This window comes from Drosophila serrata, unplaced genomic scaffold, assembly GCF_035046125.1.
Source record: "Drosophila serrata isolate PLE 108 unplaced genomic scaffold, ASM3504612v1 contig_334, whole genome shotgun sequence".
Lineage (NCBI taxonomy): Eukaryota > Metazoa > Arthropoda > Insecta > Diptera > Drosophilidae > Drosophila > Drosophila serrata.
This window is the reverse complement of record NW_028257232.1, coordinates 2,134,943-2,150,555: the sequence shown is the minus strand read 5'-3', so window position 1 is coordinate 2,150,555 and position 15,613 is coordinate 2,134,943. Positions and strand designations below refer to the sequence as shown.

The 15,613-nt window shown below is 46.8% G+C and overlaps 4 protein-coding genes across 54 annotated transcripts in view; 2 read left to right on the top strand and 2 right to left on the bottom strand.

Annotated features, from left to right (window-relative positions):
* Positions 1–10,788, top strand: part of Patronin (calmodulin-regulated spectrin-associated protein patronin) — an 18,557-nt gene extending 7,769 nt beyond the window's left edge. For 2 of the 50 annotated variants that reach the window (XM_086837629.1, XM_086837642.1), the window contains 16 exons: positions 279–506; positions 729–791; positions 1,010–1,156; positions 1,231–1,363; positions 1,425–1,800; positions 1,866–1,967; positions 2,208–2,354; positions 2,759–4,543; positions 4,824–5,060; positions 5,125–5,323; positions 5,593–5,667; positions 5,909–5,980; positions 6,651–6,758; positions 7,695–7,895; positions 8,811–9,093; positions 9,159–10,788. In XM_086837629.1, the coding sequence (XP_086693755.1) occupies positions 279–506; positions 729–791; positions 1,010–1,156; positions 1,231–1,363; positions 1,425–1,800; positions 1,866–1,967; positions 2,208–2,354; positions 2,759–4,543; positions 4,824–5,060; positions 5,125–5,323; positions 5,593–5,667; positions 5,909–5,980; positions 6,651–6,758; positions 7,695–7,895; positions 8,811–9,093; positions 9,159–9,303 (4,301 nt within the window). In that variant the 3' untranslated portion in view covers positions 9,304–10,788. Of the gene's footprint in view, positions 1–278; positions 507–728; positions 792–1,009; positions 1,157–1,230; positions 1,364–1,424; positions 1,801–1,865; positions 1,968–2,207; positions 2,355–2,755; positions 4,544–4,823; positions 5,061–5,124; positions 5,324–5,592; positions 5,668–5,908; positions 5,981–6,650; positions 6,759–7,694; positions 7,896–8,810; positions 9,094–9,158 lie in introns of all 50 variants that reach the window. The other 48 variants (XM_086837628.1, XM_086837641.1, XM_086837635.1 and 45 more) reach the window with 47 other exon arrangements.
* Positions 10,774–11,643, bottom strand: LOC110180069 (U3 small nucleolar ribonucleoprotein IMP3). The gene is made up of 3 exons (XM_020947691.2): positions 11,363–11,643; positions 11,091–11,302; positions 10,774–11,030 (listed from the first exon to the last, which is right to left on the bottom strand). Exons 1-3 carry the CDS (start codon positions 11,497–11,499, stop codon positions 10,834–10,836), a joined length of 546 nt encoding a protein of 181 aa, XP_020803350.1. The 5' UTR covers positions 11,500–11,643; the 3' UTR covers positions 10,774–10,833.
* Positions 11,578–12,446, top strand: APC10 (anaphase-promoting complex subunit 10). Its single transcript, XM_020947690.2, has 2 exons — positions 11,578–11,812; positions 11,866–12,446. The coding sequence occupies exons 1-2, from the start codon at positions 11,665–11,667 to the stop codon at positions 12,312–12,314; spliced, it is 597 nt and encodes a 198-aa protein (XP_020803349.1). The 5' UTR covers positions 11,578–11,664; the 3' UTR covers positions 12,315–12,446.
* LOC110180067 (ras-GEF domain-containing family member 1B-B) lies at positions 12,353–15,613 on the bottom strand. Of its 2 annotated transcripts, none has more exons than XM_020947689.2 (6): positions 15,290–15,613; positions 14,284–15,225; positions 13,496–14,218; positions 13,293–13,436; positions 13,037–13,242; positions 12,353–12,975 (listed from the first exon to the last, which is right to left on the bottom strand). In XM_020947689.2, exons 2-6 carry the CDS (start codon positions 15,085–15,087, stop codon positions 12,723–12,725), a joined length of 2,130 nt encoding a protein of 709 aa, XP_020803348.2. In that variant the 5' UTR covers positions 15,088–15,225; positions 15,290–15,613; the 3' UTR covers positions 12,353–12,722. The 2 variants fall into 2 exon arrangements, with proteins under 2 accessions (XP_020803348.2, XP_020803347.2); XM_020947688.2 differs by having other exon boundaries at positions 15,375–15,613.

Genomic DNA, 15,613 nt, shown 5'->3' with positions numbered 1-15,613 from the left:
TTCTTTATCTCCTTATTTATTATTCCTACTTTAATTAATTTAATGTATGTTTTACCTTTAGTTTTGTGTGTGTTTCGGTTTGCCTTTGCATAGCACACAGAGACATAGAGAGACACATACTCGACATGTTTATTGGTTTTTAATTAAATTTGTTCAATTTTTTCTTTTCTGAATCCACCCCCCGACCCACACCACATGCTTGACAACCACAAACCACCACAACCGTCATGCAACTGCCTCGCCGCTGCCTGCTACCGCTCCGCTCCGCTCCGCTCCAGCCTTCGTCGTGCACAAGTCGCGTGGCATCACCACCCTCGCCTCCATGCACTCGCAGCAGCAGCAGCAGCTACATCAGCAGGCACAGCAGCAGCAGCAGCAGCCGCAGTATCACCACCAGCAGTCACAGCTCCAGCTTCAGCAGCAGCAGCAGCAGGAGCCCCTGGTTCCGGCTCGCTTGCGTCAGGCTAAAGAAAAGACCAATGTGGAGTCGAAGGCGGACGAGAGAGGTTTGCCTTGCAGCTAGCATTTTACTTTTTATTTCTAAGCCAAAGACTTGAATGTGGCAATAGAAGCAATAGGATATTGCAATCCTCAAGGACTACAGATTACCTTTATATATGTGCCACCACATACAAGTTTTTGCCTTGGTTTACTTTATAATTTCCTTATATTTACTTGTTCATTTCATTTATTTTTGTATTTTTCTTTTGTTTTCGTGCTCCTCTCAGGCGATTTTGTCGCTGCGGGTCGACCAAGTAACTGGGAACAGAGCCGCCGGCCAAGCTTTGCAGGTATGAGCCACCATAGTGACCCAGAATCGTTGTAGCTTACATTAGTATTCCATTTCTGTGCGTGTTGTGTTGATTTGAATGCAATATTGTTTCGTTTTATGGTTCATTTTTGGCTTTCTTTGTGCCCTTCAAATAGTATCTCTCTCTCCTGAAACCCATTTGGCGTTGTTTTACAAGTTCAAGTTCCTTTGATTGAGACACCCCTCTGCCCTTTTCAGGACGTCGCTCGCGAAGGAATTCCTCCAGCGAGGACTCCCAGCTAACCATTGAGAACTTTGGCGGATCTCAGGATCAGCTGAATACGCTGGGAAGATACGAACGCGAGCGGGATGTAAGGGAACGCAAGTTGTCCAACACCAGCGTAGGTGGGTATAGTAGTGACCTTCTTAGGAGGCTTTAGTGAATAATATTTACTCAATTTTTTATCAATTCTTTACAGTGGAACCCGCTGTGGCCGTTCGGTCCTCGATTGCCGATGCTCGGGGCACCTTGCAGCTCGGCTATGATACGGATTCGGGCTCTGAAAAGCAGGATCGCGAGACGGAAAAGTATTCGATGCGGCGGCAAGCCAGGTGAGATAATGGAAGCAATAGAAATATGACAGTTATTAATATTCCTTTCTTTCCTCGACAGCGTCGACAATGTACCCACGGTGTCGTCTCACAATCTTTCGAATGCGGGCAGCCCGTTGCCCATGGCCCGGCACAAGCAACATTCCATCGACAAAGACTACCACAACAACAGCGGCGGCATGATGACGGACCCATACAACGATGCGCGTTCCACCAGCGGCTACGATCCGGAGAGCACGCCCGTGCGCAAGTCATCGACCAGCAGCATGCCGGCAAGTCCCGCCGCCTGGCAGTTGGATGTGGGCGATGAGGACATGCGATCCCTTGAGAATGCCAGCAAGCTGTCCACCATCCGGATGAAGCTGGAGGAGAAGCGACGTCGCATCGAGCAGGATAAGCGAAAGATTGAGATGGCGCTGCTGAGGCACCAGGAGAAGGTAGTGCTTGACTGATAAGTCGCTTCCAGAGTGGAGATTAATAGCCAAATTCGATCTATTCCCAGGAGGATCTGGAGTCCTGCCCGGATGTCATGAAGTGGGAGACCATGAGCAACGAGTCAAAGCGCACGCCCGACATGGACCCCGTTGACTTGGACAAGTACCAGGTGGGTGTGGCTTTCTTTATCTATGATGTTTACCCCTCACTAACCATCCTCCGAGTGCCAGAGAATTAATGTCTAACGCCTGTGTCTCCTCTCTTCTGCCCCCCATTTTGTGTCTGTGCCTGCTTCAACATTTACACAAACATACTCACGCTACAAAACAAAACACACAACAAATCAAACACTCGCATTAACCCACCGCCCACTGAACAATTAATACGATTAAAACAATGGAACGAGCAGCAAAGCATCGCCATCATGAACATGAACCTGCAGGATATCCAGCAGGATATTCACCGCCTGGCCACGCAGCAGAGTCAGATGCAGGCGCAGCACTTGCAGGCCCAGCAGCTGATGCAGGCCCAGCAGATAGCCAACATGCTGAACCAGGTAACCGCCATCCAACCACATTCCCCGTCTCAAACTCATCGCAGCAGCAACTACCTCGCTAATTAACGACGGACGTGGATTTTTGCTTAATGTTTTTTGTTTTGTCTGAGCTTCTTGGTTGTTTGATATTGATTGCTTTTAGATGAGTCCTGATTGTAAAAGGATATTCCTTGCATAGCTTATCCTTCAAATAAATCTCATCCAAAAGCAACCGATATCTTTCTAACCATGAACTTGTATTATTTGTTACCAATTAGAGAAAGACTCAAGACCCAAACATGCCAAGCTCGTTGTCAACTAACCAGTTCTGTTCTACTGATCTCGTTTTGTTATCTGCAACCTGCAACCCGCCATGTCCTGCAACTCTCGCCACCTGTTATCCGCACTAATCGCATCCACAGCAGCAGACCTATGGGTCGCAGCAGCACCTGGCCACTGATCACCACTACCAGCCGTCGCGAACCATGCAGCAAAGCTTTGGCTCATCGCCGCATCTTCCGCAGGCCTACAACGCCCCCGTGAGTGCGTACAGCTCCCGTCCTCCCAGTCGCGATCCCTACCAGCAGCAGTTGCAGCATCAGCACCAACAGCAGCAGCAGCAGCCCATGGCCATGCCCCAGCCAATGCAGTATGTCAACGAGCACGGCCAGTACATGTCGCCGCCGCAGCCCGCCCATTATATGCAGCAGCAGCAACCGCAGCAGCCGCAGAGCATCTACAGTGACAATGGGGCGGGCTACAACCACAGCAACCACTCTCCCTTTGGGGGAGCTCCGCCCCAGTACAGGAGTAGCGTGGTGTACGACGATTACGGCCAGCCCACCAACCACTTTTACCTGCACGAGTCCTCGCCGCAGCAACAGCAACAAGGACATCCCCAGCAGCGTCGCACTTGGGCGCACTCTGCAGCAGCGGCCGCCTACGAGCAGCAGCAGCAGATGCAGCAACCACTGGTCGACGTGAATGCCTGGCAAACGCAGCAGCAGCAGCAACAGCAGCAGAAGCAGAAGCAGACCTGGATGAACAGGCCGCCGTCGAGTGTGGGAGCACCCAGCCCGGGCAGCTTTGTCCTCCATCAAAACGGTGGAGGCGGTGGTGGCGCTGGCGGCGGAGGGGAGCTCCAGCATCTCTTCCAGGTCCAGGCCTCACCTCAGCACGGCCAACGACCGGTGGGTGGCTCCAACGGGGTCCAGCGCCAGCAGTCTCTGACCAATCTGCGAGATAATCGTTCGCCCAAGGCCCCGCAACCCATGGCAATGCCGATGGGGATGCCGATGCAGCACGAGGACATGATGGCGCCGCAGAGCATCTGCTTCATCGGCGACGAGGAGGATGTGGATGAGTTAGAGCGCAACATCATCGAGTCCATGCAGTCCACGCGCATCTCCGACTTTGTGCACCAGTCCCAGCAGCAACACCAGTTGCAGCTCCAGAACCAGCAGCAGATGCGGTTGCAGGGCCACAGCGGACGAGGCAGCAGCTCGGAGGATTACGACAGCGGGGAGATGATCTCCAACAAGCTGAACATCACCAGCGGCAACCTCACCTACCGCATTCCCTCGCCCTCCCGTCCCTCCATTCAGGCCAACAGCTTCCAGGATCCCAGGGCCTTGGCAGCAGCAGCTGCAGCGGCGGCGGCATCCAGTGGTGATGATCGAGAGCCGCCAGAGAAGGGCTTCTACATCTCCTTCGACGACGAACAGCCCAAGCGACCCAAGCCACCGCTGCGGGCCAAGCGATCACCCAAGAAGGAGGCGCTGCCGGGCAGCAGGGACAACGTCGATCACCAGGCGACCCTCAAACGCGAGTCCCTGAGTCAGCTGCACAACAACAACAATAACATTGGGTTCGGTGGCGAAGATGAGAGCAGCAGCAAGCCGGCGGCAACAACCAGGCACAGCATCCATGGCCTGAACAGCCACTCCAACAGTGTCAAATCCCCCGGCAATGCCACCTACAACAAGTACACCGACGAGCCGCCCATCCAACTGCGGCAACTAGCCGCTGTCTCAGGAGCAGTGTCACCCACTGGCCATGAGCGTCGGTATCTGGAAGATCTGACCAACCAGCCGGCGCCACTGCCCCAGCAGCCGATGTCGCCCACGCGGCTCCAGCAGAGCAGCAACAACGCGGAGGCGGCCAGGAATAAGGCGTTGGTCATAGGAGCGGACAGCGCCAACTTGGATCCGGTAAGTTCAATGTAACATCTATTATTAATAAGATCAGTAAATAGATATTCCATTCAACATACCAAAGGTTGCATCAAAGCATTCGTTGCGTATTTTGTAAAATTTATTTCTAAGAACCCAAGCGAAAAATTTAGAATTTTGTAGACCGTTTATATATTTCTTTATATTTATTTACCGCCAAGAAAATGAAGTGGCTCACGCTATTGGAAGTAAACAAACTCAAGAGAAATTCCCAATTAAAACCCCATGAACTAACAACAATATACTCTTGCTTTTCCAGGACTCTGTTGATGAGATGGAGCGGCGCAAGGAGAAGATTATGCTGCTGTCCTTGCAACGACGACAGCAACAGGAGGAGGCCAAGGCGCGCAAGGAGATTGAGTCTTCGCAGAAGCGAGAAAAGGAGCGCGAGAAGGAGGAGGAGCGAGCGCGCAAGAAGGAGGAGCAAATGGCGCGACGAGCTGCCATTTTGGAACAGCACAGACTCAAGAAAGCCATCGAAGAGGCCGAGCGAGAGGTAAATAAGTTAACTGTTTTCCATTCATTGAGTACTAATATATATTTGTTTTATTTTTTTGTAGGGTAAAACCCTGGATCGGCCCGATCTGCATGTTAAACTGCAACCCCAGTCATCCACCTCAACGACTCCGCGGCTGAGACAGCAGCGCAACACGCGTCCCAGGCCCAAGACCATCCATGTGGACGATGCCAGCGTGGATATCAGTGAGGCTTCGAGCATCTCTAGTCGGGGCAAGAAAGGCTCCAGCTCGAATCTAACTGGTGAGCTTGAGGGTTTTTACGATTTCTTTAGAGGATTTGTGTATCTGAGAGATAATATGATTTCTTTGAGGAATCTGTCCACTTTTGGTATACCGAAATCGTTTTCAATTGATATCACACTTTTTTTATGTTAATTTTTTCATGTTTTTCCTATAATTTATGTGACCTGTTTTTATTTAGCCATTGATTTTGTTTATTCCCCGTAATTTATTGCTAATTTGCTGACCTTTTTCGTTTGTTTTCGTTTTGAATTTGAACTGCACCTACAGGCTACGGTCAGCTAAGCTCAAATTCAATGAAACGAGATTACTACAGGGGCTCGCAAGACTCCCTCACTGTAAAAGGTAATTTTTGGCTTTTATTTTACCCTCATTATTACTCTGCATTGTCTATATATTTCATCTGTATTCGTATTTAGTTATTATCTAAGTTAAGGCCCAGCATGTTTAATTATCGCCTAAGTTGATTCGGTTACTGGTTAGCTGCACTTGAACTAAATTGTAGGCTGTAAGCTCTTTTCACTATTATAACTATATGGATATATGGATATTTGATAAGATGTAACCACTAATCTCGTTCACACAGAGTCACCCGATGATTATCCCAGTACAAGTTCAACTCCGATTGGACGACGGGGATCGTACAAAACTTCCAGAGGTTGGTGATGGGTAACACACACTTACACACACGCTGAACAAGTTTTTATTTTTAGTTTTTTACTTGGGATGGGAGAAAATATACATTTTGATATATACCTTATATCAAACTACGATATTTTCCTTATGATATCGAGACCTATATATATTTTCTTTCTACATACATCCCTAGTTTATAATTTTCCTTCGATTCCACAAAATTCGCATTCAAACACGCTTTTGAAAATGTTCTTTTTAATTGTCTAGTTTTTATGGTTTGGTCTTGAATTAACAACGATTTTTATTTACTGGTTTATCGCTAAGGAAAGTCACGCTAAATCCAAACTAAAAAAAATCAATTATAAGATAAGCTGCTATACTAACATAAAAAGAAAAGCACTGCCAGAAAAAGCACCACAGCTGAGAGCTAAAAAATGGATACAAGACGTGGTTTAGGTTTCGAGGATATTTTTATTTGATTTCCTTTGGTTTTTTGAGGTTGCGGGACAATAAGTTTGATTTACGACATCATTGTAAGCCTCATTTTGTGTGCCAACCACCCACCCATACATTTGTGTTAATTGAATTGCGAAAGAATATCTAGTATTTTCCACCTGTATACTGATGCACACACACTCCGGGCTCCGTGGTCGCGTCTCTCGTGACCCCGACCCGACTTGACCTGTTTTCAGAGCCAGCCGGCGTTGAAAGGGGCCGCACTCTGTCGCGGATCTCCGTTGCGAAGGGCAGCACGCTTAATTTCCGGGGCCGAAAGTCCAATTCGCTAATGAATCTGTGCGGTAAGAAGCGTTTCCACAACCACAACAAGCTAAGCTGCCTGCCTGTTTACTACCTTTACTCTCTACTGTATCCCCTTAAGTATCTACTACTGCTACGTCTTTCTTTTGATTTTCGGGATGTAACCTGTATCCTTTAGTTTGGTTTCGGTATCTTTGGTCTTTGATGGTGTCCAGTACTTGTATACTTTCTTACTTTCCGTACTCTATATTATCTTTATCCTTGATTTGTTGTACATATCTTTGAAGTATACTATAATTTGCTATATGGTTTTGATCTGTAACCCTTCACTGCGCTGATTCGGCTTCCCAATTGCTTTCAATGATGATGATGATGATGATGCGACAATGGTGGTGGTTATGGTGGTGGTGTTGGTCCTGGTTCCCTCTCAAAGCTTTTTTTGTGTTTTGTCTCAGCGAAATAAGAGATATGGTTTTGGGATCCCGGTTCCGGTTCCGGTTTCGTCTTGTAAGATGACGACGATACACTCTGGCACAGACACACTCACTCTCACTCTCACTTTTACACTCGTGCACTGTACATTTGTTCGATTTAAAACCAGATCATGATCATGATTAGCTTTAAGAGATCTACGAAATTGCTTAACTAAATTTTGTGCACACATTCTCTTCTTTTATTTCTCTTTCTTTCGACTCAACTCTGAACCCTGTCTAAAAACGATACTTGAAATTAACAAACAAACCAAATATGAATAAAACCGATATTATTAACCAAATAAAACGAACTCATCGCCATCCATCCACGTGACTAACAACGCATCCATCAACTGGTACCACACCCGCCTGCATGGACTCTTGGGTGATGATCTCGCCCGCTCTGATCCGATCTGTTTTGTGCATGTGCATCATCGCCCGCCGCTGAATGAATGATTGACCACGACGACCACACTCTCTCTCTATCTGTTGCTTGCCGGTTAGACACAGATTCGGGACTGGGACGCGCCACACCGCCGCGGCGTGCTCCGTCGCCTGGAATGGGAATGGGCGCTTCAGGTAGGCATATGCCATCACCCTCGGGACCGGGCTCTTTGCCGCCAGGTTTGATATCGAAACGTCGCGGATTTGATGATGGATCCAGCGATTTCTCATTAACTCCGAATTTGAACATGGAATATTCGGGTTTGTATCTCCTCTGTCTCTCTCTCCCACACACGTCTTCAACAAACAACAAAACAGTCAACCCATTCTTCAAAACAATCCTCAGTTATATAGTTCACCCTCTCCACCGATCATCACCTGCATCTGCATTTGTTCTCCCAAAATGGGACGTCGCATTATGATTTTCTATATTTATAGTTTCATTTCCATTCTTATTTCTTATACTGTTTAATCATTTCCATAAGTTCCATCCATTTAAAAGAATTGGCATCTGTTGTGCAGATTGCGTTTATTTATTTACTCAACATGCCATACATATTTGAGTTCTACATAGATGATATACAAGTTCTAGAGGTCTGCGACAGTCTGTAGAATCCGATACTTGGTTCGTTCGTTCGTTCGTCCACTTCTTACGTTCCCTACTATATATATAGCGCCGTCAAATCCACGACTTTCGATGGTCAAACGTTAACCCGACATACGAAATGTGTTCCTAGTGATTTAAAGCACCCAAGAAAAAGCTTTCCAAGCCCGAAAAATAAGAACCAGATTGGCCCGACTAACCGCTTCACTTTGAAATACTAAAACAAAATTAAAGCAAATATGCAAGCACTGAAGTTTGATTTGTATGAACGTTCTTATTTTTGTTTACTTAACGACTAATTTTACGCTTAGGAAAATAAAGCCAGTTTAATTATTTCATTGTTGAGATTATAATTCTATTATTTGATTTATTTTTATTTAAAAATGTAAACCAAGTGAATCCCGTAGATTCGCTTAAAGTTATGCCTTAGCACGTAGCCTGCCTTAGAAGAATTTAAAGTATTTATACAATCTAGAAGCTTGCCATTTGCCACCAACAAAAAAGTAGAATATATCCACAGATATCCTTTTATACGTTCAATATTTTAACCTCTTTGGATATGCTATTGACAGGTCCGAAGCTCTACAAACAACCAGCGGCCAAATCGAATCGTGGCATCATCCTGAACGCCGTTGAATACTGCGTCTTTCCCGGTGTCGTGAACCGCGAGGCCAAACAGAAAGTGCTGGAGAAGATTGCACGCTCGGAGGCGAAGCATTTCCTGGTACTCTTCCGCGATGCGGGCTGTCAGTTCCGCGCCCTCTACAGCTACGTGCCCGAGACGGACCAGGTGACCAAGCTGTACGGCACAGGGCCTAGTCAAGTCGACGAAGTGATGTTCGACAAGTTCTTTAAGTGAGTTAACAAGGGGCCTTACATACTCTATGCTCGCTAACGTTCAATATATTCCTTCTTTGCAGATACAACTCAGGTGGCAAGTGCTTCTCGCAAGTGCACACGAAGCATCTGACAGTGACCATCGACGCCTTCACAATACACAACTCGCTGTGGCAGGGCAAGCGAGTGGCTTTGCCAAGCAAAAAGGACATGGCGCTTGTCATCTAAGCAGCTAGTATCGGGTAGAGTGTAACGAGGAGCATGGAGGGAGAACCGGGGATGTACTGTGTTTGTGCAAACAGCAATTCGTTAGCGGCGGAGCCAACAACTGGCGCTTGGCGCTGTTTTGGCCGGGATCCACCACAACTACATAATTCTACACAAGTTCTGCGCATTAAGACATCTCTCCACGGAAGCATAACACAATTATAGACAAAGTTATTGTGTAGATCGCGGGGCAATGGTGTTCATCGGGGTATATAGTACATACTTATGGCTAATTACTATTTGCACATGTTTGAGGAACAAAAATCAGATCAAGAATTGGAATTTACGAAATACGGAATATTGTAGTGATTAATACAATGCGATTGAATATTTATTTTGAATATAAATGCATATAATCCAGCCTATGAGAATTTATTGTTCACGCATGAGATGAGGATGAATAGAGGAGCAAAAGCCAAAAGCCAGAATATGTCATGAAGTTTTTCCGAGGGAAATGAATGGGGGGAATCGAAGAACAAATGTAGAAAGAAATCACATTTTTTATTAATTTGTTTTATACATATATATTGTTATTACGAAGTTATAATTCATGTGAAATTAATTCGTGGCGGAAATAATACTATGGAAAATCAATTGTGTAAACGGGCCGGGCCGCAGCCAAAGTCGACACTAATTTTAATGCCAACTAGCTATTTATTTTAACACTAATTAATACTTTTACTTTTTAATGCGTATTTAAAAAGGAATAATAATACAACTAATATTTAAAGCAAGATATCTCTATATCTCGATACAAACAAGAAAGACTTTTGACTGCTGAAATGGAGCTCCTGGTTAAGTCAGCATGCTGCCGCATTCAGACTCTAAAAACTTCGCAATTTGCATTGCAAATTAGCATCCGATTTCGATGGCACTTCGCTTCTCGATCTAAGGCCTGGCTTGCTGGCTAGAATTGACTTGTAACTGCCATCGACTTTACTTTAAACTCTGTTCGAGATCGCTCTTTAGACCGCTCAACCGTTCGATGCACCTGGCCTGCACTTAATCCACACACACTCATTCTGTTTTTTTATATATATTTTAAATAAAGCGATCGATCAACCCAAGCTGCTCGTATCTTATGATTTACACCTGCTTCCGGCACACAAAACGATATTTTATCCCTTGCAAAGGTAACTCGTGCATTGTATTTCTAGTTAGCGAAGTGAGGGTGGAGGGAAGAGAGGGAAACGTAACTAAAATATAGAGCATAATCCAACTACAAACTACGAAGCCATCTCGGAGCGGTTCCGAGCAGAGGGGGCAGCAGTTTGGTGGGGGATCAGGTTAAATAATAAATCTATGTAATATGTATATGCATGTGCGTGTCGGGGCAGTTGTGCCCTTGGCGCAACTAGCTCCCAAATAATGAATATTAACGAGATCTAAAAACATTATTATATAAAATGTAATAAAGTTATTGAACAATGATTATTTAACAAAAAATCTATTTTTTATTGGTTATTCTACTTAAATCTAAAAAGTACTTGTTTACATCTGGAAATCGTCTCGCATATCATTGTAGCGCATCACATGCTCCTTGATCTTGGAGCCATCCACCCAGGTAACAAAGTCCTCGAGGTTTCTGGACACCAGGAAAGCTGGATCCTTGACCATTTCAGGACCCACGCGTACATGGCCGTGCTCTATGAGGTCTGTGGCTCCCTTCAGATGCTCCGACATACGTACTGTAATAGAGGAGCCTTTTGTTAAAATGTATTTAGTTTAATTACAATAATAAAACCTACGCTTAACCATAATCACAGGAAGCCGTCGTCGGCAGAAGTGACTGGCCGAGATCTTGGCTGCCGTTTCCAGAGTCAATTGATCATTTGAGACGCCCATAGCATGGATTTTATTAAGCAGCATCGTGGTGGCCTCCACCTTGAACGGATCTGAGGCCTCCAGCTTGGCTATCTTCTCGGCAAGTTCCCGAATTTCCCTGGACAACTTGTTGTATCTGTAAAACATTTAAAAATATGTTTAATTATGCCGAAAATTGTGGTTTAAGTCCACTCACTTGGTGTAATCCTCTCGTTTCTGTATGTGGTAGCGCCGGAGGATCTTGTTCTCCTTTCCGCTGTTGTCCACCTTCCAAGTGATGAAGTCCACCTTCTTGAGCAGCTTCTGCTCATGAAATTTGAGTTTACGCACCATTTTAATTATTTATTTTGTTAATTGTTGTAGATGCACATGTGCGATGTTTTCATTCGAGAATGAATGTGACCAGCCTTCAATCTATTTGGGATTTCTATGACCATTTAAAACGGTCACACTTCAGCAATTTCAATCTCAAACACAATTATTTAAAAAGCAAATTCGATGCCTACTATGGCTGCCTCGATGGATGAGGATATATCGGCTAACCCTGTGCCCAGCCCCGAAGAGGATCCATTGGCCGAGGAGCGCCTGGGCTTTGTGCGCGAAGTTGGCGCCCAGGCCGTTTGGAGTCTCTCCTCCTGCAAGCCGGGTAAGCTGATCTTAAAGCCGGTCCAGAAATAAGTTCTTATCCATGTTTCCTAGGTTTTGGTGTGGAACGCCTGCGAGACAACATCATGGATACGTACTGGCAGTCGGACGGCCAGCTGCCACACCTGGTGAATATCCAGTTCCACAAGCGGACGAACATCAGCCAGATTTACATCTACACCGACTACAAGCTGGACGAAAGCTACACTCCTTCAAGGATTTCCATACGGTCTGGAACCAATTTCAATGATTTGCAAGAGCTACAGGTCATGGATCTCACCGAACCCACTGGCTGGGTGCAGATACCCATTAAAGACGGTAATGTCAAGTCCATACGCACCTTCATGCTGCAGATCGCGGTGATCTCCAACCATCAGAATGGAAGGGACACACACATGCGGCAGATTCGAATCCATGCCCCTGTAGAGGGCAAGCACTATCCCTTGGAGCTGTTTGGAAAGTTCGCCACGGTGGACTGCCAGAAGTATGCCACTATCCGCTAAGGGACTACATATGTATGTATATATACTAAAGGTAGATGTAAAGTCTTTAGGTTTTATTTGTATTTTTTTCGGGATATTTAACTGCTAAAATACAACATTTAAAAGATTACTAATTAGTAATTATTGTATGCATATTTTTGGTGTTTCTAATTAAATGCCCGTCGTTCGTCGGTATGTATAAATCGGTTTGCAAATAAATATATAATAAGCTTAAGTACAGAAAAATCAACAAACACAACTGGTGGCGGTGTGTAAGAGTTATTATTGTTATTGCTTTCATGCAAGATGTATGTGTGGATTATGGATAACGCCAACGAAACTGTGTGTGCGAGGCCTAATGCATTGCTTATTATTATTATTATTTCTGTGGTTTGCACTATCCCAAGGATTGTCGTTATGATTGCGCGTTTATGCATTCGAAGACTTTTTGGCTGACTTCAGCGTCTTGTAGTGATCCTTCTCCTCGCCGTTTTCCGGCGGCTCGCACTCGTAGGAGGCCTTCATCAGCTGGTCCTCAGATAGCACCTCTGCCTTCAGGAGATAAGACACCACACTAGACACCTGCTCGTAGGGACACTCCAGACGCTGCCACTGGCTAAAGTTACGCAAATGAGAGCCCAATAGACTGCATTTCTCAAAGTTTAGCTTGCCGTTAGAGAGTCTGCGAAATACAAAGCTGATAAGTGAATGATCTCAAGGATAATTAGTGAGTGACCACCCACATTGTCTCATGACTCTCGTTAATGGCATGCAAGTCCTTGAGGAACAAAGAGAAGAATGGTATAATGGCACGCTCAATTTTGTTGGCCATCTCGCGTTCCGAACGCCAAACAGCCGCCTTCATGGTGGAGCGATAGTTGAGAAAGTTCGAGCTGGGGTCCATTTGATGTTCCAGCCCCTCAAACTTGGTCGTCTGCACCTTGCCCCACTAAAAATACGTCATGTAAGAAATTTCCAGTTGAAACCAAGTTAACTCACTGTCTTCTTGAGTCTAGCTATGGCAGTCAGGTTTAGAGCCGTCAGAATGGCCATCAAGCTGTTGAAGTTGCCCGTGTTGAAGCACTCTAGGGCTGTCTCCACCCAGAAATCAATCATTTGTGCCCGCTGCGACTTCTTTCCAAGCTAGAAGATAAGGACATTATACATTTAGAGTGGGATTACTTTGTATTTCTTCAACTCACCTTCAGTATTTCCGTGGCAGTCAAGCTGCTGAGTTGATTGAACCACTGCACATAGCTGTCGATGGTTACCTGACTCGTTCCCAAGGTGCCTGCCTTGGTCTGACTGAGGTATGTCTTAAGTTCGTTCTTTCCCAGCATATCCACAAACTCCTCCAGGCATATCTGCGAAAGATAGGCGTACTCTATGGCATACAGTTGATGGGCCAACTCGAAAGCACTGCCACAGCTGTTGGCCACATTGTCTGTCTTGTAGACGTTGGCGGCGAATCGCTTTAGTGACTTAATACTGCTCTGACGGCCCAGGGAGCTGGCCGACGACTGTTTGGCCAGTAGATACTGCAGTTGATTACGCGACTTGGCCTCCCTTTGGGTCTGAGATTGAGGAATACTGTCCAGAAAAGCTTTTAGCCCGCTCTTCTTCTGCAGCTCCTGCAGCACTAACTCCTGGCTAAAGTCAGCGGGGCAGATGATGAGCCAGTGCTTGAGTAGGCGGATCAGGACATCCTCCTTGTCTTGGCACTTGTCAACGAGTCTGGCGAGCAAATCCTGCGATGGCAAAAACAATCGGAAGCAGGTGAATAGGGCAAACGCCACGTCCTCGTCCTTGCCAGCGACTAGCAGGCTGACTAGTGAGTCCAGGCTACCGCTTTTGGGCATGTCTTTGGCGTAAACTGGCGATGACTGAAGGCAATCAGCTGGCTCTGTGATCTGCAAATGTGTGTTCTGAAACAGGAAAACTTCAGTTAGGAAAGCTGGAGACCCTAGAGTAATTGGAGCCAAACACTCACCAGTATAGAAACCGCATCCGCCTCGTCTGCGGAGCTGGGAATGTCGCAGCACATCGAGTCGGTAAGGGTGTCTCGCGGATGTGACCACGGGGCACTCATTGAAACGCTGTGGAAGAGGCCATCGTGGCCGGAGTCGCAGCTACTAATATTCGAGCTCTTGTCCCCGATCGTGGTGGATGAGGCGGAGCCGATCACCTGATCGGACCCCGTGATAGCCGAGCTGCTGGACATGAGGGAAGCATTCGAGAAGGTTTGGTTCAACTGGCGTCCCAGCGGATCGGCCGGACGAGGATCGTCGGAGTCCTGTGTGGCCTGCGAGGCGAACGTGGAATTCGAAGTGGTTCGGTATTTCAAGGCATTCTCCGGTGTAGCCCGCGCCAGGGCAGACTGCTGCGGCTGCCTGACGGGATGCCAGATCTCCCTTTGGTGCGACTGATGGTTGAAGTTCTCTTTTGTCTCCACCGTGCGCTCGTCCAGGATCTGGCCATTGCGCGACACAAGCACCTCCTCTGTGGTGGTAAGCGAGGACTTTACGGTCAGCGAGGTCTCCACCTCGATGGGCTGTTGGGCAAGGCCGGCGCGGAAAAGAAGCTGGTTCAGATGCTCCACGGAGGGCATTTGTCCCTCCAGCAGGGCCGCCTTAATTGCACTGGCGTCGTCCGCCGGCAGGCCGTCCAGCTTGACAGGCACACCGTTGACCAGTAGCACCTCCTCTTGCTGCAGTGACGTGGACGTCTCACAGTCCACGATCTTGACGTCCTTGCCGAACATTGACTCCACGGCGTTCAGGATGTCCTCGTCCATGATTGGGGGGTGGGGGGAAGGGGGGAATGGGACGGGATCGCGGATAACTATCTGTCTGCTGATTTAGTGGTTAAATGCGTTAAGACCCGTGGGACTCTTTGGATTAGTCGCAATGCACATGCACTAGGGCGCACATTTCTGAAATGGAACATAAGGAGGGAACGGGTAGAGGTGGAGACCGCCTCACGATTAGCACACATACTTGGACAGTGACTGGCAAGGGGACAGGGACAGGGGGCAGGTGAACAACAACGCCCTCAAAAAGTGGCTGGTGATAGCAGACACACCTGCAGGAACAATGTTGCGCAGCGGCCTTTTTCCACGGGACGCATTGCCGCCATTCCTCACGGCATCACTATTTAACGCCCCACGATGATTTCTCTGTCGCGACGCTCCTAATATAGTTTAATTCGCCAATTTGATCTAATTTATTTTTATTGACTATTTTTTGTTGTACGCAGAGTGTGGCCAGGTGGATTGGAGCGAAAAATTCCACATGAAATATCATTTGTGAATGGCAGCTATA

Bases quoted from the DNA above. Each gene is read 5' to 3' on its own strand.
- APC10 (XM_020947690.2), top strand. From the start codon at position 11,665: ATGCCTACTATGGCTGCCTCGATGGATGAGGATATATCGGCTAACCCT. The intron at 11,813-11,865 runs GTAAGCTGATCT...CATGTTTCCTAG, and splicing joins TCTCTCCTCCTGCAAGCCGG to GTTTTGGTGTGGAACGCCTG.
- LOC110180069 (XM_020947691.2), bottom strand. From the start codon at position 11,499: ATGGTGCGTAAACTCAAATTTCATGAGCAGAAGCTGCTCAAGAAGGTG. The intron at 11,303-11,362 runs GTGAGTGGACTT...AATGTTTTACAG, and splicing joins AAACGAGAGGATTACACCAA to ATACAACAAGTTGTCCAGGG. The intron at 11,031-11,090 runs GTAGGTTTTATT...CCTCTATTACAG, and splicing joins TCCTGTGATTATGGTTAAGC to TACGTATGTCGGAGCATCTG.
- LOC110180067 (XM_020947689.2), bottom strand. From the start codon at position 15,087: ATGGACGAGGACATCCTGAACGCCGTGGAGTCAATGTTCGGCAAGGAC. The intron at 14,219-14,283 runs GTGAGTGTTTGG...TTCCTGTTTCAG, and splicing joins CGGATGCGGTTTCTATACTG to AACACACATTTGCAGATCAC. The intron at 13,437-13,495 runs GTGAGTTGAAGA...CTTATCTTCTAG, and splicing joins CTGCCACGGAAATACTGAAG to CTTGGAAAGAAGTCGCAGCG.